Here is a 22,766-nt window from a genome sequence, read left to right as displayed (position 1 = left end):
ATGTCTTGGGGGGGCTCAGGGAGAGTGTGGCAGAGTCAGGGTTCAGACCTGAGCCAACTGTTTATCGTGAGGAGCCAAGGAGGAGACCAGAACCAGAGCCAGTGTTGGAGGTGAGTGAAACAGAGACTGTGAAGGAGTTAATGGGGAAAGTGGAGGAGAGAGTTATGAGGGAGTTGCTAGCTTGGTGCTTTAGGTACGATATTCGCCCGACGGAGCTTGTCGGGGATTTGATGGCACCTGGGTCAGCGCTCCATACTCGTCCTGAGGTGCGTGTTAGTCGGCTGGTGAAGATTGTGCCAGCCTCACGCACTAGGCCTCCTGTGTACCTACCTAGCCTTGCACATCCTGTGCCAGCCCTGCTCTCAGGCTCTCCAGTACACCTTCACGGTCCGGTCCATCCTGTGCCACCTTCACACACCAGTCCCCTGGTGGCAGCTCCCCGCACCAGGCTTCCTGTGCGTGTCCTCGGCCCAGTACCACCAGTGCCAGCACCACGCACCAGGCCTTCAGTGCGCCTCGCCTGTTCAGCGCTGCCAGAGCCTTCCTCCTCTCCAGCGCTGCCGGAGTCTCCCGCCTGTTTAGCGCTGCCAGAGCCTTCCTCCTCTCCAGCGCTGCCGGAGTCTCCTGCCTGTTTAGCGCTGCCAGAGCCTTCCTCCTCTCCAGCGCTGCCGGAGTCTCCTGCCTGTTCAGCGCAGCCAGAGCTGCTAATCTGCATGAAGCAGCCAGAGCTGCCAGTCTGCATGGAGCAGCCAGAGCTGCCAGTCTGCATGGAGCAGCCAGAGCTGCCAGTCTGCATGGAGCAGCCAGAGCTGCCAGTCTGCATGGAGCAGCCAGAGCTGCCAGCCTGCATGGAGCAGCTAGAGCCGCCAGTCAGCCAGGATCTGCCAGAGCCAACTACCTGCCTGAGCTTCCTCTCAGTACTGGGCTTCCTCTCAGGGCTGAGCTTCCCCTCAGTCCCGAGCTTCTACCTCAGTCCCGGACAAGGTCGGTGGCGAGGGTCGCCAATCAAAGGACGCGTTACAGGGGGACTAAGACTTGGTTGGAGTGGGGTCCACGTCCCGAGCCGGAGCCGCCACCGTGGACAGACACCCACCCTCTCCTATGGGTTTAGGTGTGCGGCCGGGAGTCCGCACCTTGGGGGGGGGGGTTTGTCACGCCCTGGTCTTAGTTTATTCTTTATTTATTTGGTCAGGCCAGGGTGTGACATGGGTTTATTTTGTGTTGTGTTTATGTATGGGGGTTTTTCGTAGGTTTTGGGATTGTGGCTTAGTGGGGTTTTCTAGCATAGTCTATGGTTGCCTGGGGTGGTTCTCAATCAGAGGCAGGTGATTCTCGTTGTCTCTGATTGGGAACCATATTTAGGCAGCCATATTCTTTGAGTGTTTCGTGGGTGACTGTTCCTGTCTCTGTGTTTGTAGTTCACCAGATAGGTTTTCACATTACGTTTGTAGTTTTTGTATTGTTTGCTTTTCATCATTATTAAACATGTATGTAAATTACCACGCTGCATTTTGGTCCGACTCTCCTTCGACGGAAGAAAACCGTAACAGTGTATAATTGTAATATGCTGTGTCTGCATGTACCTCATTCAAAGAATGGCGTTTGATACTCCTGGTATTGGATATGAGTGAAAAATAATCTAATTCATACCTGAACTCTACCTTTATTTATCAAGGTAGCGTATATGATCAGTGAATATATTAAATGTATAGGCTACAATGTGGGGATCTCATGCATGGTAATAACTACATATACATGTACAGTGGAAGTCGGATGTTTACATACACTTAGATTGGAGTCATTTACTCGTTTTTCAACCACTCCACAAATTTCTTGTTAACAAACTATAGATTTGGCGTGTCTGTTAGGACATCTACTTTGTGCATGACACACGTCATTTTTCCAACAATTGCTTACAGCAGATTATTTCACTTATAATTCACTGTATCACAATTCCAGTGGGTCAGAAGTTTACATACACTAAGTTGACTGTGCCTTTTAAACAGCTTGGTAAATTCCATAAAAGGGATGTCATGGCTTTAGAAGCTTCTGATAGGCTAATTGACATAATTTCAGTCAATTGGAGGTGTACCTGTGGATGCATTTCAAGGCCTACCTTCAAACTCAGTGCCTCTTTGCTTGACATGGGAAAATCTAAAGAAATCAGCCAAGATCTCGGAGAATTTTTTTTTATACCCACACAAGTCTGGTTCAACCTTGGGAGCAATTTCCAAACGCCTGAAGGTATCAAGTTCATCTGTACAAACAATAGTAGGCAAGTATAAACACCATGGGAGCACGCAGCCATCATACCGCTCAGGAAGGAGACGAGTTCTGTCTCCTAGAGATGATTTGGTGCGAAGTTTCGCGGTTCAAGCTCCATCTTTTAAAGGAAGAACCACTGTAGGCCTAAAGAAGCATGTTATGAAGAAAATGTAGACTATTCCAGATGAAGAGAATAGGTCCTGTGGGCTACACTAGTTCATTTAGCAGACAAGATTAGCTTATGTGGCAGTATTTTATAGTATGAAGAATACAATTTGAATAAAGCTAAATAAAAATAAATATTTTCTCATGATTTTAGGGAGCGTGCACATGCGACTATTCTGTGTTGAGCAGTTAACAAATAAATAGGAACTCCTATATGTTATCAATGTTACTTTAGTAGTTTTAAAAACTTCAGGCTGTATGTTTTGATTTTTAGTACATTGTAAGACTGCATGATGAGACTATAATAATGATTTGAAAAAAGTTGGAAAGGCATACATTTTTCGCAGGCTGTACATGCTCTAATAGGCTCTAATTCACAAATTGACAAGCAATCGATAATGCCTCAAATTCCGCGGTGGCATCCCCTTTGTGGCCGTAATGCACCTTAAAATATCCATGCCCATTGTGGCCCAGAGTGCTGTCTTGTACCCTTCTCCCTGAGTGTGCTGCACAATCCGAAGCGCCTTTCTCACAGGCTACAAATGAAGACTGACACATCGGGGACACAACTACTTGCATCCTTGTCCAATTCTAGGTTGCATATTGAAGATAATGGAAGAACTGTCCACATTAACTTTTGTCAACCAACAAGATGAGTAGGCCTAACGAAAAGCAAAAGCACTAGCATATGTCAATCTATTCTCCAGTTTATGTATACCAGTTAGGCTCTATACTCCTTGTAAAGCAGATGAATGTGCTTAAAGTTATTCGTTGTGACAGGCCTATATGTTTTAATAAAGCTACGTGAGGTGTGCGACTATGATTCCAACAAGTCAACCATTGTTTCTTATGCTGGGCATCATTCACAAGTGATGATATATAATTCACATATGCTAATATTGTCACCCATCAGACTATTCTTGATTTAATCTTGTCTTTACATTTACCAAATAATGTGACATTTGATTTAGAATGGACCATTATCATGCACCTGTATCAACAGGGGCAGTGGGTAAAAATACATGTAATCTATGCACGCCATTCTACTTGGTTTATTTTTATGCCAGCCAGGTAGGCTATACTCAAGTTGTAAATATAAACAATGTACTAAATATTAGGAAAGTTGAGAAATAAGTATAGTAGGCCTAGCCTACAGAAAGCTGATAGGATGCTCTTATTAGATGATAGGATGCTCTTATTAGATGATAGGATCCTCTATGTATTATTGCATAGCCTATAGAAATGTTGTGTAACAGGAGCTCACGGGCTCTCATTGGTAGGCTACTAATAAACCTAATAATTACTGTGACTAAACGGTCATGTGGAATTTGACTGCCTTCCAGACTTGTCACTGCCATGTGGCGGTAATAATACGGTCACCGCAACAGCCCTACTCATGACTCCATTCTATTCGCACCAAAATGACGGTATGCTTCTCTGAATTGCCTTGTGAAAGTCTAACACTTAAGTTCAGTTTTTATCATTTTAGCTAGTCATGTTGGCAATAGAACAAGCTTTCAAATAATGCCACCTGGACCAGATTGCAATTTATAATGGACAGTTTTTGGTTTGCGTAAACAACACTAATTGTGTGACAGAGATGCCGGGCTGTGTTCCAAACAAAACGACCACAAGTGTGCTAACTCTAGTTCCTCAAAAGCACAGCTAGGAGAGCTCAAAAGAGCACCTTATATTTGAGGACTCTTCTTTGTCAAAGTGCATTGAAATTACTTAAGAACTGTGCACACTTTGGAGAGGGCTATATATGTGGCCACGTGGAGACACCAGCAGACCTCTCACTGAAACCCTTGTCAGTTTTTGGTTATGGCTAGACGTTCTGTTAGCGGAAATTGCAGAGCGCGAAATTCTAATTAAATTATTAGAAATATTTAACTTTCATCAAATCACAAGTGCAATACACCAAATTAAAACTTAACTTCTTGTTAACCCAGCCACTGTGTCTGATTTCAAAAAGGCTTTACGGCGAAAGCAAAGCATGTGATTATCTGAGGACAGCACCCATACAAACACATGAAATCATATTTCAACCAAGCAGGTGCATCACGAAAGTCAGAAATAACGATATAATTCATGCATTACCTTTGAAGATCCTCTGTTGGCACTCCAATATGTCCCAGAAACATCACAAATGGTCCTTTTTGTTTGATAAACTCCGTCTTTACATCCCCCAAACTTTTATTTGGTGCGTTGGATTCAGAAATACACTGGTTCCAACTTGCCCAACATGACTACAAATTATCTAATAAGTTACCTGTAAACTTGTTCCAAACATTTCAAACAACTTTCGGAATTCAACTTTAGGTATCCTAAAACGTAAATAATCAATCAAATTTAAGACTGCATATATTGTGTTCAATAGCGGATAAAATCAACGTGGGAATGCATGACCTGGTGCGGCCAACAAACAAAAGAGTTCACTTGGCTTGACACTCAAAGGAAAGGGCTACTTCATTTCTCAAAGGAAAAACATCGACCAATTTATAAAGACTCACATCTAGTGGAAGCTATAGGAACTGCAACCAGGTGGCTCATAAATCTAGTTCCCCATAGAAAAGTCACCTCAATTATATTTTTTTTCCTGGATGGTTTGCCCTTAGGGTTTTGCCTGCCAAATAAGTTCTGTTATCCTCACAGACAGAATTTTAACAGTTTTAGAAACTTTAGAGTTTTCTATCCAAATCTACGCGTATCCTAGCTTTTGGGCATGCTTTTCACCTGGACATGAAAATACTGCCCCCTTTCCCAAAGAGAACTGTGCACACTTTGGAGAGGGGTGTGTATGTGGCCACTTGGAGACACCAGCAGACTTCTCACTGAAACCTTGTCCATTTTTGGTCTTATGTTGTATGTATGTTTACAGAAAATAATGAATTAATAATCATGTTACTGAATATATCCGCAGTGTTTTCAGTTTTCGTTGTCAACAAATGCGGCAAAAAGTACAGTAAATGTGAAATCAACAGTAGTGTTTGGATTCAATATTTGGTTCTGTGTGGCTCCGTTGGTTGAGTATTGCGCTTGCAACTCTAGCGCTGTGGGTTTGATTCCCACGGGGGACCAGTACGAAAAATGTATGCACTCACTACTGTAAATCGCTCTGGATTAGAGCGTCTGCTAAATTAGAAAAATGAAAAAATTATTGTCTTCTCAGGTGAACTGTTTTGTTTTCCTCACCTTTTAGTCTAATAATCTCAACTGTTCCCTTTTTTCTACCATGGTTATGCATATGCTTTCCACATTTCTTCTCTAAGAAACATTTCAATTTAGCCCTATCCATATAGACCTCTTCCCATGAGTGTAAATGGTTAAAATTCCAGAAAACTGTTGGAGGATTCTGGATTTCCTGCTTATTCCCTCCTGATTTCTATGAATCTACCAACCAGGGTTTTTGGAAAACATCCAGATTGAGAAAGATACCGGAATTTAGCAACCTTATTGACAACTAAATCAAATATTAACTCCATTTGGATGTTGAACTGGTCTTTGCCCAGTCTGTCATAGAGACTAGAGCACGATACTGAACAGATACTTTACTGAGGAAAAATGAAGCATTGTTTTCTCCTGATGATGATCCATCTACTGATGGTGCAACTGCCTCAATTTGTAAAAGCATTACAAGAAAATGGGCATGCAGAGTCTTGAACGGTTTGGAGAGGCTGAGAAACAGGGCCAGTTTCATTGCCAAAAGCTGTAAGGAAATAAGAGACAGATATGACCAAAAAGAAGATGGGCTGTACTACCTCACCACAGCCAACGGGGGTGGTCTACCAGACCTTCTGCGACATGACTACTGCTGGCGGTGGCTGGACACTTGTGGCGAGCGTGCACGAGAACAACATGTATGGGAAGTGCACAGTGGGTGACCGGTGGTCCAGCCAGCAAGGCAGCAACCCTAACTGGCCAGACGGAGATGGAAACTGGGCCAACATGGTTACTTTTGGAACCACAGATGGTGCCACCTCAGATGACTTCAAAAATCCTGGGTATTATGACATTGTGGCAGAAGACATGTCGCTGTGGCACGTTCCCAACAACTCCCCTATGGAACACTGGAACATAGCCGCCATCCTCCGCTACCACACAGAGAGACGCTTTCTCACCATTTATGGGGGAAACCTGCACCAACTCTTTAAGCTCTACCCAGTGAGATATAATGCTGGGGCATGTGGCAACACAGGACCTGCCATTCCAATCGTGTATGACTTTGGGAACATAGAGACCACCAGAAATTTTTACGGGCCCAACATAAGAAACGAGTTTGAGCCTGGCTTCATTACTTTCAGACCAATAAATAATGAACGTGCAGCCATGGCTATCTGCTCTGGGGTCAAACCAAAGCCAAACACTCTCTGCGACACTGAACATTACTGTATTGGTGGTGGTGGACACTTCCCTGAGCAGGCCCCTCGTCAGTGTGGTGACTTCCCAGGCTTTGACTGGAATGGCTATGGTACCAACACAGAATGGAGTTCATCAAAGGAGATTACTGAAGCAGCTGTGTTACTCTTCTACCGTTAAAATCCATTCTATTGATTATCAATATACATACATCAAGATACATTTAGTTAATACTGATGCTTATACTATAATCAACATCACAGCACTATGATTTGCATTTGTTTAGTCTATAAATTCCGAATACATACGTATCGTATTTCCCTGTTTTCAAATTGAAAATCAGTTAGTTCCACAGAAAAGGTCTACCCACAAAGAAGAAGAATCCCTTTTGGAAGATGAAAATGTTGGCATTGGCAATCACTTCTCACAAACAATACTGTACAGGTTGCATCCGTATGCTTTATAAATACAAACGTCAAATTGACATTGCTGATGCAAAACAAGTTATTTCGTACCACATGCCCTGTTATATTTTTTGACCATCATACCAGTATAAGGATGCATAGTGTGCTACCTATACCAGTCGCTCCCAATAGGTGTACCATGAGCTCTGTATCTGGTCCTTAGATTGCCCTTTGTAACTCTACTGGCTCTATTGTATCTTCAGCTCCTCTGTTACGTGCCAACCTGGACGACCAGCTCCACATGTTGCTGCCTCCCAAAAAGTACATTTTTCGTACAGCTCTGATTCACATGAGTATTTTCATTCCATGTTACCAATTCTTACCAATTTGTACTATAGAATGTACTGTACCGAAGAAATGGGGCCTACTTTCTTAGATACAAAGTGCCAGGGTCTTAGGTTTTGTTGTCACACTCTGTTCATTAACCATCTGGGCTGGATGGAGGAAATGTGTTCATAATAAATCAATCAAATGTATTTATAAAGCCCTTTTTACATCAGCCGATGTCAAAGTGCTATACAGAAACCCAGCCTAAAACCCCAAACAGCAAGCAATGCAGGTGTAGAAGCACGGTGGCTAGGAAAAACTCCCTAGAAAGACAGGAACCTAGGAAGAAACCTAGAGAGGAACCAGGCTCTGAGGGGTGGCCAGTCCTCTTCTGGCTGTACCGGGTTGAGATTACAACAGAACATGGCCAAAATATTCAAACATTCATAGTTGACCAGCAGGGTCAAATAACAATCATAGTGGTTGTAGAGGGAGTAACAGGTCAGCACCTCAGGAGTAAATGTCAGTTGGCTTTTCATAGCCGAGCATTCAGTGTTAGAGACAGCAGGTGCGGTAGAGAGAGTTGAAAACAGTAGGTCTGGGACAGGAGCACGTCCGGTGAACAGGTCAGGGTTCCATAGTCGAAACTAGAGCAGTAGCACAGCCAGGTGGACTGTGGACAGCAAGGAGTCATCAGGCCAGGTAGTCCTGAGGCATGGTCTTAGGGCTCAGGTCCGGGAGGGGAGGGCGAGGGAGAGAGAGCATTAGAGGGAGCATACTTAAATTCATACAGGACACCGGATAAGACAGGATAAATACTCCAGACATAACAGACTGACCCTAGCCCCCCGACACATAAACTACTGCAGCATAAATACTGGAGGCTGAGACAGGAGGGGTCAGGAGATACTGTGGCCCCATCCGATGATACCCCTGGAGAGGGCCAACCAGGCAGGATATGACCCCACTCACTTTGCCAAAGCACAGCCCCCACACCACTAGATATCTTCAAACCACTAACTTTCTACCCTGAGACAAGGCTGAGTATAGCGAAGATCACCCCCCACGGCACGAACCTGAGGGGGCGCCAAACCTGGACAGGATGATCCCGTCAGTGATTCAACCAACTCAAATGACGCACCCCTCCTAGGGACGGCATGGAAGAGCCCAGTAAGCCAGTGACTCAGGTTTTGTCCGAGTTTAAAACGAAAACATTTGCCGCCTTCCACTTCCTTATGTCTGAAACAGGCTTCCAGGGAGGACAATTTTGGGGCTTCACCATGTTTCACCGAAATGTACAGCTTTGTATTGTCTGCATAGCAGTGAAAGTTAACATTTTTGTTTTCCCGAAAGACATCACCAAGAGGTAAAATATATAGTGAAAACAACAATGGTCCTAAAATGGAACCTTGAGGAACATCAACATTTTCAGTTGATTTGTAATCATCCACAGAGACAAACTGATATCTTTCTGACAGATAAGATCTAAACCAGGCCAAAACTTGTCTTCTCCAAAAGAATGTCATGATTGATGGCGTCAAAAGCAGCACTAAGGTCTAGGAGCATGAGGACAGATGCAGAGCCTCGGTCTGACGCCATTAAAAGGTAATTTATCACCTTCACGAGTGCAGTCTCAGTGCTATGATGGGGTCTAAAACCAGACTGAAGCGTTTCGTATACATTGTTAATCTTCAGGAAGGCAGTGAGTTGCTGCACAACAGCTGTTTCTAAACATGTTGTGAGGAATGGGAGATTCGATATAGGCCAATAGTTTTTAATATTTTCTGGTTCAAGGGTTGGCTTTTTCATGAGAGGCTTTATTGCTGCCAATTTTAGTGAGTTTGGTACACATCAGTGGATAGGGAGCCATTTATTATGTTCAACATATTAGGGCCAAGCACAGGAACCTCTTGATGGGTGGGCTTAGGGCAGAAGTGCTCCCATTTCGATGTTCCTCTCAGCTTGTCAACACTCTCCCAGTGCACTTTGGTAGCTGAGCTGTGTTTGGGGTGTTGTTTATCCATGTTTCAGAGTTACTGGGATCCTCGGCTTGCACATCATTCACCCATAGTCATTCACGCACACCCCTTCAATCGACCATCACAAAGTGCCACAGCGGTAGTAGGGAGGGTTACTCTTTAAGAGTCGATGATGTCACCCCCCCCCCCCCTTAGAAATCCAACCCCACCACATGCAGGGAAGTCTGGGCCCGCAGCAGCTTTTGATCAAACCATCAAAAGATTCGCCAGTCTGTCATGAGTTTCTCTTATCTCTCCTCTTTTCCTCTCCTTCCCTGCTTTAGTACCAGATCTTTATCCCCATGGTGAACAACGTGATGTTGAAGGATCAAACACCAGCGCTATGATGTGCTCATCTGTCGGATTGTCAAGGTCAGTTTTTGGTCTCACGTTTTTGGACAGCACGTGTTGTGAAATGTGTTGAGATTAGCGAGGAGGCAATCTGTGAGAAACGCACGAGGCAAGTTTGAACAATTATAATTCCAATCAGACAGTGTAATAGAACAGAATTAATTGAGGCACCTTGCTTAGTGTATTTCTCTGCAGGAAGGAAATGAAACTTGTGGGCAGAACAGATGTTTAGAAGCCCTGTGCTCACTGAGTGTGTGTGTGCGCATCATCATGGTAACCGTGTTTATCTCAGGGGTACACTTTGGCAGAGCAGGAAGAGGACCCTCTAATCTTCCAGCTGCGCAGGAACCTGAGCGACACAGCAGAGGCGGGGCCAATGAAGAAGCTCCACGTCAGCACCACGGCCCTCAGGAGGAATAACATGTCATTTCCATTCCTGAACTGTGTCTTGTATTATGCTTCCATTTCAACTAATTGTTTTTTTTGTCCTCAAACAGGTAGTGCTTTTGGTTTTAGAGGCTGATTATCAAATCACTTCAGTACTTTTTCAAATAGTCGGTTTGTGGTGGATATATAAAACACATATTTGACAGTCTGCTTAGTTTACATCCAAATTTCCCTCTCCATAAGATACCAATGCACAATGATTTTGAAGTGCCTTTGTTACAGCATGCCTAATCATTTCAAAACAGTGCGAGAGACTGACCTGTCAGATCTGCTGATTTCTTCCCTCACCCAACTGACGCCATGTGAAGCGCATTAATGTGATTTTTGTGGCTGAGGCGCCTGAGCGTGGTCCTGCACTCGTGATAGTCGCTGGCCCAAATCTACATTCCCCTGGCCAGGTATAGCTATTCCCTCCCTCCAACACCCTTCCGAGCACCAAGCAGTCGCCCATTTTCCAACAGAGGTCCTCATTTCCACTCTTAAACCAAATCATATTTTTTTTGCTGACATATCTTGACTGGTGTTGCATCCACAGGCTGTTTTTATTTTTCTGAAGCCTAGCCAATATGATGTGGCCATTCAGCAGATTTACAATTCAAAGATACTTGTAATTCACTGTGACTTACAATTGACTAAAGGTGCATAAACAACACCATTGACTAAAGGTGCATAAACAACACCATTGACTAAAGGTGCATAAACAACACCATTGACTAAAGGTGCATAAACAACACCATTGACTAAAGGTGCATAAACAACACCATTGACTAAAGGTGCATAAACAACACCATTGACTAAAGGTGCATAAACAACACCATTGACTAAAGGTGCATAAACAACACCATTGACTAAAGGTGCATAAACAACACCATTGACTAAAGGTGCATAAACAACACCATTGACTAAAGGTGCATAAACAACACCATTGACTAAAGGTGCATAAACAACACCATTGACTAAAGGTGCATAAACAACACCATTGACTAAAGGTGCATAAACAACACCATTGCTTGACATTTTTGTATATTCTTTATTCATAACTATCTAACCGAAATACACAAAGCATCCAATTAGTAAACACATTATTTCTGTAACAGTGATTTGAGCCCCCAAAAATGCTTAATGAATGAAACTATCACTATTACGATGAAACATTCACCCCCAGAATCCATCATACTGATTGTGATCTGATCTAATGGATGTTTATTCTCCCATCCATCGTTAGTGATCTGTTCATTACAGCCTCCCTGTCTTGCTGGTTGGAGCTGAGTGAGGACCAGCAGGATGAGTTGATCTGCAACATCGAGGTGGCCCTCAACTCCCAGGACATCATCGGGTTCACTCTGCTCAATCGGGCCATGTTCATGGAGCACAGCGATAAGGTGGGTTCACTTTCAGAGCAGGGCCCTATAGAATGGGTCTTAAGCTCCAGTCCTGGATAGAGCTACTTGGTGTGCAGGCTTTCATTCTAGCCCTGCAGTAACACACCTAATTAAAATAATAAACTCATCACTATCCTCAATCTGGGCCCTTATTAACTGAATCAGGTGTGGTGATAAGCTGGAATAAAGGTCTGCACACCCCGTGGCTCGCCCCGTAGTTGGAGAACCCTGCTTTAGAGCAATGCCACATCATTAATCCACCCATCTAAGGAATGTCCTGTGTTTTTTCAGGTTCCTCTTAGAGACAGTGGCATTGTTCTGCTTGGCGAAAGGGCTGCCAAATGCCATGCATATGCCAAGGCCCTCCACTGAAAAGAGCTGGTTTTCCAGAAGGGTGCCTCTCATCTCATTCTAGTCCCTCATCAGGTAGGAACCTCAATAAGAGAACACAATGATCAGCAGAATCCATTTTGAGTGAATAGGGGAGTGTTTGGCGGGTCTATGCTGTACATTTCCTGTGCTTCCCAGACTTGGCTATAGCCAACATCAATTGTTGAGACATTCTATGGGTAGCTACTGAGGCAGTGCGGCTACTGTATGGCTGGAAGGTTTCAAATTCCCCTTGGGTTATAGAACTCTTGCTTTTGTTGGGTCATACTGCACTTTTACTTTGTGAAGCCTAACCACAAAATTGCTAGAATGGATGATGTGGTGCTTTTAATGGCCATTTTCTTTGGCTTCCCCGTGTCAGTATTGGTGGAATGCGTGTGATGGCACATGGTTGGGGAGAAGAGATGTACATTCCCCTGAAATAAGAATACCTCCGTTTGATATGAAATGTGACTCACCACCTGGATTTGGTCTTATGTAGCAAAATGTAGTTTTTTACATTGGATAAAAGTAGAGTCTCGGAGGTTACAAAATGGTCAAAATGGCACTGCATTTGAGGAACAATGGGAAAGTAATTCTGCTTTGAAAGTTGATCAACTTGTAAACTCACTTTCGAGAATTGTTTTGGTATGTAGTGAAAAACTCTTCTTTGTCTACACCCATTCAGCATCATTCACACCCTCTTAAGCTTTAGCCCCACCCATCTCGTTTCGCTCTCAGAGCGTTCAGAGTGCACACTTGACACACTGGCCGATGGTTTGTTTTCCCTCTAGATAACACGAAAACAGCCTAACCAGCTGTGCTGGCAACAATTTTGTCACGTAGAGTAGGCCAGATGGCTAAACTGGATATCCTAACCTCTATAAAAAATAAAAAGATGGCGGAACCGCAAAAGTTCTTCTGTGCAAAGGTGTTTATTTACAAGTGATTCCAGAACAGAAAACAACAGTACTGCCATCAACGTCTACCTTATGGGACAGCCTAACAACAATGCTGCCCCATCCACAGCTCAATCCAAAAAATCCCCCTTAGAGACTGGAGAGAGGCTCCTTTTGTAGGGCTAGCCCCTCCCCTCAGAACAATTAACCCTAATTAATTAATCAATTAACAATACAAACCTACATTTTCCATGAACTAAACATACTAAAGGATATACATTGCAACACGGTTTTAAACAATATCACAACATAACATTTACAACATTACATCACTACTGACAATATCTTTCAATATGCCCATATGCATTAATGAGCCATTTGGGACAGGCACTATAAAGCCAACCCAATTCCCTTAGCTCGGGTCCTTTTCCAGCATACCCAGAAGCTACAGAGATGGAGAGAGAGGAACAGAACAAACAAACAATGCGCTCATCCACAACATTGATAAGTATAATAATTATTGTATCTCTCAAATATAAACATTGACAAATGTGAAATGCATGCACCAAGACAGAAGTTAAATTGTGTGTCGACCCACATTGTTAACTTATGGTATAATGGCGCAGGGAGGAGTGATGAATATGTGTATATATAAGAACCAAATGCTGCCCGCGGCCAGTGACGGACTTCTACGTCACATTACCTTCCTCCTCTCCTGAAGCGACCATGTTCGGGAGCCTTGATAGGTAGTCCGCAGTAACGTTCTCTTTTCCTGCCTTGTGACGGACACAGAACCTGAAGGGCTGGAGCTCCAGATACCACCTGGTCACACGAGAATTCCGGTCCTTCATGGTCTGGATCCAGGTCAGTGCTCTGTGGTCCGTGTGCAGGTCAAATTCCCTCCCAAGAAGGTAGTAACGGAGGCTATCTAGGGCCCACTTTATAGCCAGGCACTCCTTTTCGATTGTAGAATACCTGGTTTCCCTGGGCAACAGCTTCCGACTCAGGTACAGCACAGGAAGCTCTTCTCCTGGCTCCCCTTGGGCCAGTACAGCTCCAATTCCTACAGCCGAAGCGTCCACCTGCACGAGAAATCTCTTCTTAAAATCAGGGGTCTGGAGAACAGGGAATGAGCACAGTCGTTTTTTTAGTGTCATGAAGGCTTCCTCACACTCCTCAGTCCACTTCACAGGGTTGCTGGCCCCCTTCGAAGTGAGGTTGGTCAGAGGGACAGCGATGGTCGAAAACTGTGGAATGAATCTCCGGTACCACCCTGCCAGACCTAGGAAGGACTTCACCTGTGTCTTGGTTCTGGGTTGAGGGCTATTCCTGATGGACTCCACTTTCTCCACCTGAGGCCGAACTTCACCCTTACCCAGCTGGTAACCCAGGTACTTTGTCTCCTGTTTCGCCCACTCACACTTCAGGAGGTTAAGCGTGAGGCCTGCTTCATGGATCTTCCCCAGGACGCTGCTAAGATGCTGTATGTGCTCCTCCCAGGAGTGGCTGTAGATCACCACGTCGTCCAAGTAAGCAGCACAGTAATTGTCACAGTCCTGGAGGACCTTGTCCATCAGCCTCTGGAAAGTCGCAGGGGCCCCATGAAGGCCAAACGGCATGACCTTGAACTGGAACAGGCCCATTGGCGTCCGGAATGCAGTGTAGGCCTTGGATTGTTCATCCAGGGGCACCTGCCAGTACCCTTTGCAGAGATCCAATGTGGTGATGTAATGAGCTCTACCTATTCTCTCCAGTAAGTCGTCAATGCGGGGCATGGGATAGGCATCAAACTGGGAGATGGCATTCACCTCACGGAAGTCCATGCAGACGCGCAAAGAGCCATCCTTCTTTGGGACAATGACAATAGGGCTGCTCCATTCACTTGAAGATGGCTCGACAACATCCATCTCTATCATGGTGTGGACCTCTTCCTTGAGGGCTACCACCAGCCTCTCAGGCACACGGTAAGGATGCTGGCGGACAGGGTTCTGGCCAGGTTTCAAACGAATGACGTGTTCCAGGACTTTGGTTCTTCCTGGTCTCTGACTGAAGAGGGCCGGATACTTGCCAAACAGCTGCTTCAGCTCATCTTGCTTGTCTTCTTCCAGGTGAGCCAGTATGACTTCTGCTCGTTCTTTCCATGCCTCTGTGACCCCATCCGACTCATCCTCTTCTACTCTGCGGACCAGAAAGGACTTTCCTTTGGAGAGTTCCTCTTTCTCCTCCCAGGCCTTGAGAAGGTTCACATGGTAGGTTTGCTTCTTCTTACCCTTGTCCGGGTGCAGCACCTCGTAGGTCACTGGGCCCATCTTCCTCCCGATTAGGTACGGTCCTTGCCATTGCGCAAGGAGCTTGCTGGTAGATGAGGGAAGGAGGAGCAGGACTTTCTGTCCTGGCTCAAACTCTCTGTGGCGAGCGTGCTGGTCATAGCCTCTCTTCTGGGCCTTCTGGGCTAGCTGAAGGTTTGCTCTAGCTTCCTCTCGGTACCGTTCCAACCTGTCTCGCATCTGGAGGACATACTGGACAATCCCCTGTCCTGAGGTAGCTACTGGGGAACCTTCCCAGCACTTCTTCAGCAGGTCCAGTGGTCCTTGCACTGGCCATCCATAGAGGAGTTCGAATGGCGAGAAACCTGTCGATGCCTGAGGCACCTCCCTGTAAGCAAAAAGCAGAAAGGGTAACCACTTATCCCAGTCTTTACCAGTGTCAGCCACAAACTTCCTCAGCATGTTCTTGAGCGTTTGATTGAATCTCTCTACGAGCCCATCCGTTTGGGGATGGTAGGGAGTAGTCCTCAAGCCTTTAATGCCCAGCTGTCGGTGGAGTTGAACCATCAGTCGCGAGGTGAAGTTTGTCCCTTGGTCCGTCAGGATTTCATCTGGGATTCCTACACGAGAGAAGAGCTGAACAAGAGCACTGATTATCTTTGGAGTGGTTATGGAACGGAGTGGGAAGGCTTCTGGGAACCGGGTGGCATAGTCACAGATCACCAATATATACTTGTAACCTGCACTACTCTTCTCCAAGGGTCCAACAATGTCCATTGCAATTCTCTTGAATGGGGTAGAGATAACTGGCAGTGAACATAGAGGAGCCCGTTCAGACCTACGGACAGCACTGGTTTTCTGGCACGTGGGGCATGATTTGCAGTATTTTTGTACATCAGTATACATGGAGGGCCAAAAGAAACGGGAGCCTAGCCTAAGATAGGTCTTATGTTGCCCTAGATGGCCTGCCCATGGAACTGTATGTGCAAGGTTGAGAACAAGTGGTCTACAGGTAGATGGCACCACCAACTTCCTGCTATCTGCCTCTGACCCAAGGTAGAGTATGTGGTTGTCTACTGTGTAAATCCCCCCACATGAAGATTGACTGTCCCCAGCTAAGGCCTTGTCAAACAAACATTTCAAGGTTGCGTCAGACTTCTGCAGTGTAGCAAAATTTTGTGGAACATCCCATTGCACCTCTAACCTAGACACATCAGCAACAGGTACAGGGGTTCCCACATACTTCGCAAGACGCCGCTGGCGGCGTGACTTTCTGGGCCCTTTGGTTCCCCCCTCGCACAGACTATCACACAAGTCAGGCAGAGGTTGTAAACCAGCTTTGGCCTGGGCACGAGTGACAACTGAACATGCCATCTGAACATCAGACTGGCAAACTGACTGCTCATATAGCTGACCCCCCACACTTCCCAACAGATCAGAGAGTACAGGCACATCCCTCCCCAAAATCATCTCAAAAGGTAGCTTCTCCATTACCCCAACTTTGAGGAGGTATTTCTGACCCTGAATCTCAACTGTGAGCTCAGCTGTGGGCTGCTGTGACTGGTCACCATGGACACATTGGATCAGTGTCTGATGACCATAATCAATGTCATTAACAGGTACATTACCTTTTCTGATCAATGACAGGGAACTGCCGGTGTCAATCATTGCAGTAAGACTTTTACCATTCACTTTTACAGGTACCAAGCATGACCCTTCCCGAGTCTGTCTATTCTGAACACCATCCCCCTCTCTGGGTACATAACAGTAACCTGAGAGCTTGGATTTACGTAGCGGACACATTGAAGCTTTGTGCCCCTGCTGCCGGCAGTAAAAACAGGTCAGACCCCTCCCATCAGAGCGAACTGCATGATCCCTTACCTCCCTCCCAGACACATAACCCCCAGAGTTACCTCCACCATCTCTGCCGTTTCTGATGTCCCTTGTGTCTCTGAGACTCATTGGAGCGGGTGCTGCAGGTTGTGGTGGGCCCCCTTTACGTGCATTAAGATACTGCAGTGCAAGCTTGGCCGCCATAAGCCCGTCCTTGGGCTCGTGCTCTCGGACCCAGGTTCGAATGTCGTGTGGTAGAACTTGTAGAAGTTGCTCGAGGATGATGACCTCCCCGATTTCGTCCTGTGTCTTCTCCCCCGGTCGAACCCATCGTCGGTAGAGACCCTTGAGGCGGTGGTACGTCTCTGTCGGCGACTCACCCGATGGCGTTGATGCAGCTCTGAAGCGTTGACGGTAGGTTTCCGGTGAGATGTCAAACTTCACCAGCAGTGCTTCCTTCAAGCCCTTGTAGACATTGGCCAGCCCCTCATCCATTGCTGTGTAAGCCTCTAAGGCCTTGCCCGTGAGCAATGGGACAAGCCTGCAGGCCCACTCTACCTCAGGCCACTGCCACGTCTTAGCCATGCGCTCAAACCTCAGCAGGTAGTTTTCAATGTCCTCCCCCTGCTGGTATGAGGGCATCTTTGGCTCCTTCCTCAGGAATGCTGGAAGATGGACGTTAACACTGCTGGACTGGTCTCCTGGTGCTGGCCTCATTACTGCTTGGGGTGCCTGCTGTGGAGTTGAAGTCCCTGCTGCATCGAGCCTTTGTCGTCCTGGTGTTGGAAGACCCAATCTTGGGCTCTCACTGACGAGTTCCGCCTGGTGGGGAGCTGTGAGGATAGATTGGTGTAGGCCACGTAACTCCTGCTTGAGGTCTTCGTCCCTCCTCTCAAGGCAGGTGAAAAGTTGCTGAAAAAGGGTTACCATGGTTGGGTGTGGTTCTGGTCCCCCAACTGCTCCTTCAGTCAGCAGCTCACCCAGTTCTGGTTGTCTTTGGCCCCGCGGTCGGGCTCCTAGTTTCTCATACTTGACCTCTTCTTCACCAGACGATTCTATGGTATTCCACCCCGGTTCAACTTCAGGTACCCTTTCTGACAGATGCTGTTGCTGAGAACGCAATCCTGTACGCATTCCTTTACCTCTCTTGTTGGAATTCACTGATTTGCGGTACGCCATCCCACCACTGCCACCATATGTCACGTAGAGTAGGCCAGATGGCTAAACTGGATATCCTAACCTCTATAAAAATAAAAAGATGGCGGAACCGCAAAAGTTCTTCTGTGCAAAGGTGTTTATTTACAAGTGATTCCAGAACAGAAAACAACAGTACTGCCATCAACGTCTACCTTATGGGACAGCCTAACAACAATGCTGCCCCATCCACAGCTCAATCCAAAAAATCCCCCTTAGAGACTGGAGAGAGGCTCCTTTTGTAGGGCTAGCCCCTCCCCTCAGAACAATTAACCCTAATTAATTAATCAATTAACAATACAAACCTACATTTTCCATGAACTAAACATACTAAAGGATATACATTGCAACACGGTTTTAAACAATATCACAACATAACATTTACAACATTACATCACTACTGACAATATCTTTCAATATGCCCATATGCATTAATGAGCCATTTGGGACAGGCACTATAAAGCCAACCCAATTCCCTTAGCTCGGGTCCTTTTCCAGCATACCCAGAAGCTACAGAGATGGAGAGAGAGGAACAGAACAAACAAACAATGCGCTCATCCACAACATTGATAAGTATAATAATTATTGTATCTCTCAAATATAAACATTGACAAATGTGAAATGCATGCACCAAGACAGAAGTTAAATTGTGTGTCGACCCACATTGTTAACTTATGGTATAATGGCGCAGGGAGGAGTGATGAATATGTGTATATATAAGAACCAAATGCTGCCCGCGGCCAGTGACGGACTTCTACGTCACAAATTTCACTACGCTTTTTTTGCCAATGTTTACTGACACCGGCCATATTCAATGGGTGTTGTACACTTTAGCTTAAGACATGTAGCTAGCTAGCTAGGTAACAATGAACCTAGCTAGGTAAACAATGTGTAAGATCACACACATAACTTAACTTAACTTAACATAACTTTACCTGCCGCCCAGGTAACATTAGCTAGTTAAACAACAATGAACATGGTGCCAAATCATGTCGTTACTACCCTGCATGAATCTGCTGGGAGCTAACCAACCAGGTTCAATGTTAGCTAGCTAACATTAGGGTCTAACTAGAATAGCAAACAGCTCTGGGAAACAAATAATAGCATCAGCTAGGGAGCCAGCCAGCCAACGTTAGCTAGCTAGCTAACAGTACACTTTAGCTTGAAATGAAACCACTTTCTGTCAAAATTAGAAATGTGTAATATCTGAGAATGTAGCTAGCTATCTTACCTGTATACATCATCATGCATGATGGACGCATTTCCCTGTCAGGAATGCCATACCATGGTTGCCCATAGTTTGAAGATGTAATCCAGAGACAGGTGTTTTCTCCATCTCTTTAACTATCATACTCTAATTCCGTTGATTTCAAAACTCGATCCTCCAGAAAGTGGAGAGCAACACTTATGCAGCTCCACTACACAATACCTTTTTTTAAAAGCTGCGTTCGACAGGATTACCAACAGACTGATCAGCTCAAATAGACAGTAGTTCTCTATATGGCAGACCAATCTGAACTCCTCTCTCGGCATGTCCAGCCCACTCATTATCTCAGCCAATCATGGCTAATGGGAAGGTTGCTGTCTTTATGTGGCTTAACCAACAAGGCTTGTAATATAACTATTGTATTCATATTTACAGATGGCATACAAGTTTGTTATTAAGTCAAATAAAAGCTCACATGTTCCAGAAGGCATTTCTGGCAAGAAACACAAATGGCTCCTCTATGAAATTGTGACTTGCGACATGCACCTCGTTTCCTGAAAAGGGTAACAAATGTTTGTCTGGTACCGCACACACAATGAATGTGCAATGAATGGAACGACCGGCCATAGTGAATGCTTTTTTTGCTTATTGCTTAGGCCTAGTCACTGTAGCATTGGCAGACTTCACCTTTCCCAAATTGGAGTCTGTTTTGAGTTATAACACAGAACAGGTGTCCACCTCAATGCAAATGTATAGCTTACACTTCGGTTTTAGATCTTCCATGACCTATTATTTCATTTTTCTTTTGGTGTATTTGAGAACCTAAAAGCCTCACTAAAGAAATGGCTGACCACTGACGACTCTAGGACGTTTAACGACCCCTTTATGAGAGTCATTACACCAATCAAATAATGGTTGACACATCTCTCATCCCATATCTCTTTCATATCTCCTGTCGTCTTTTCCATCCCTCCTCTCGCCCTTGTCTTTTACGCTAGTGTTGTATTTCCAGCCATTGTTTTCCAGCCATTTAATTGTGCGTTTGCCCCCTTTCATCCACCGAGGGGTCTGGAATAGCGTTCTCTCAGTGGCCTGTTTTCAATTTCTCCCTGCCTTGATGATGATGAATGATGGGAGCCAGCAGCTCAGTGTTTTCAATCTCTCCATCTGGTTCTCACCTCTCCAAGATTTCCCATAAAATGACTCCTGTGCAACACGTAGTTCTATTCCATCACTTTGGTGTAGAAGTAGTAGATTTCTGGGGCCATTGCATTATACACTTAAGTCAGGAAATTTTGAAGATATTTTCCCATTTCTTGTCACCAATTTTTTTTTATTCAGTTGCAGGTGGGCCTAGCAATGAAACCTTGATTGTGACAAAGCCAAAAAGTCATCTCAAAAAGTTGTCTAGTCAGACCATATGGGTCTTCATTTATTTAGCATTAAGGCATTGCAAATATGTGGAAGGTATGTACCGACACGGAAATGATTACCCACGTTGTCCTAGGAATTAAAGGCGACTTTGATGCTCCACAGCCACCCAGATGCGGGGGCTATACACTATTAAGTATTTTCCAGACTGTACGTCGGATTCAGTCTTTTACGATTATTACATCACACTGTTCGGTGTTACCCAATTCAAATCTTGATGTCAACCTGGCCAGATTGTACCATTTGCTACAGTTCTGTCACATTCTGCAAACTTTTGTCCGGGACGGCAAAATCATGGCATAAAACTGCTAAAATCGTATGTGGGGGGGTTTAAGACATGAGGGATTTTGAGTCGGCAAAAATGATTTAGGCGCCTCGATCTGGGGTTAATGTACTAGTCTAGACCATTACTTACCATTAGGTAAGCCTAAGGCCCTGCTCAAATCCTTAAAAATGAGCCCTTCCTTTCTTCTTACCCTTTTCAAAAGCCCACGTCTTTTTCCTTGTCCCCTTGCTGTCTGGTAGCTGATTACTCCACTCAATAAATGAATACTTTTCGAGGATTAAAGCAATTTTATTTTGATGGAAGTCAGTTGAGGTCATTGGGTTCTCACATTCCAGATGATTTTATAACATTTACTTGTTGAATTTAAAGGTTTTCTTGGTACTGCAATAAGTTATACGATTACCCACCAACACTGTTTCATCTCCGAATGAAGCATATCAACATAGAACCAATGGTGGACATACTGGTGTGTTGGTTCAACACTAAATGCTTTACAACCGATACTGATGCAGGTTTGATGTACAGTGCCTTGCGAAAGTATTCGGCCCCCTTGAACTTTGCGACCTTTTGCCACATTTCAGGCTTCAAACATAAAGATATAAAACTGTATTTTTTTGTGAAGAATCAACAACAAGTGGGACACAATCATGAAGTGGAACGACATTTATTGGATATTTAAACCTTTTTCAAATATCGTGCAAAATTATTCAGCCCCTTTACTTTCAGTGCAGCAAACTCTCTCCAGAAGTTCAGTGAGGATCTCTGAATGATCCAATGTTGACCTAAATGACAAATGATGATAAATACAATCCACCTGTGTTTAATCAAGTCTCCGTATAAATGCACCTGCACTGTGATAGTCTCAGAGGTCCGTTAAAAGCGCAGAGAGCATCATGAAGAACAAAGAACACACCAGGCAGGTCCGAGATACTGTTGTGAAGAAGTTTAAAGCCGGATTTGGATACAAAAAGATTTCCCAAGCTTTAAACATCCCAAGGAGCACTGTGCAAGCGATAATATTGAAATGGAAGGAGTATCAGACCACTGCAAATCTACCAAGACCTGGCCGTCCCTCTAAACTTTCAGCTCATACAAGGAGAAGACTGATCAGAGATGCAGCCAAGAGGCCCATGATCACTCTGGATGAACTGCAGAGATCTACAGCTGAGGTGGGAGACTCTGTCCATAGGACAACAATCAGTCATATATTGCACAAATCTGGCCTTTATGGAAGAGTGGCAAGAAGAAAGCCATTTCTTAAAGATATCCATAAAAAGTGTCGTTTAAAGTTTGCCACAAGCCACCTGGGAGACACACCAAACATGTGGAAGAAGGTGCTCTGGTCAGATGAAACCAAAATTGAACTTTTTGGCAACAATGCAAAACGTTATGTTTGGTGTAAAAGCAATACAGCTCATTACCCTGAACACACCATCCCCACTGTCAAACATGGTGGTGGCAGCATCATGGTTTGGGCCTGCTTTTCTTCAGCAGGGACAGGGAAGATGGTTAAAATTGATGGGAAGATGGATGGAGCCAAATACAGGACCATTCTGGAAGAA

The 22,766-nt window shown here is 44.9% G+C and overlaps 2 protein-coding genes across 2 annotated transcripts in view; both read left to right on the top strand.

Moving 5' to 3' along the window:
- The first annotated feature begins 5,709 nt into the window (after nucleotides 1–5,709).
- LOC109876086 (intelectin-like) lies at nucleotides 5,710–7,729 on the top strand. The gene has a single exon (XM_020468555.2). The coding sequence runs from the start codon at nucleotides 6,163–6,165 to the stop codon at nucleotides 6,967–6,969; it is 807 nt and encodes a 268-aa protein (XP_020324144.1). The 5' UTR covers nucleotides 5,710–6,162; the 3' UTR covers nucleotides 6,970–7,729.
- A 1,568-nt stretch (nucleotides 7,730–9,297) lies between these two features.
- Nucleotides 9,298–22,766, top strand: part of LOC109876084 (serine/threonine-protein kinase mTOR-like) — a 76,925-nt gene continuing 63,456 nt past the window's right edge. The window contains exons 1-4 of the mRNA XM_031804332.1: nucleotides 9,298–9,910; nucleotides 10,182–10,734; nucleotides 11,579–11,718; nucleotides 12,010–12,144. The gene's annotated coding sequence lies outside the window, so the exon portion shown is untranslated. The remainder of the gene's footprint in view (nucleotides 9,911–10,181; nucleotides 10,735–11,578; nucleotides 11,719–12,009; nucleotides 12,145–22,766) is intronic.

This window comes from Oncorhynchus kisutch, linkage group LG24 (assembly GCF_002021735.2).
Source record: "Oncorhynchus kisutch isolate 150728-3 linkage group LG24, Okis_V2, whole genome shotgun sequence".
NCBI lineage: Eukaryota > Metazoa > Chordata > Actinopteri > Salmoniformes > Salmonidae > Oncorhynchus > Oncorhynchus kisutch.
Note: the sequence above shows the minus strand (reverse complement) of the source record. Positions and strands in the feature narration are given on the sequence as shown.

Coding starts and splice junctions, on each gene's coding strand:
- LOC109876086 (XM_020468555.2), top strand. CDS start 6,163: ATGACCAAAAAGAAGATGGGCTGTACTACCTCACCACAGCCAACGGGG.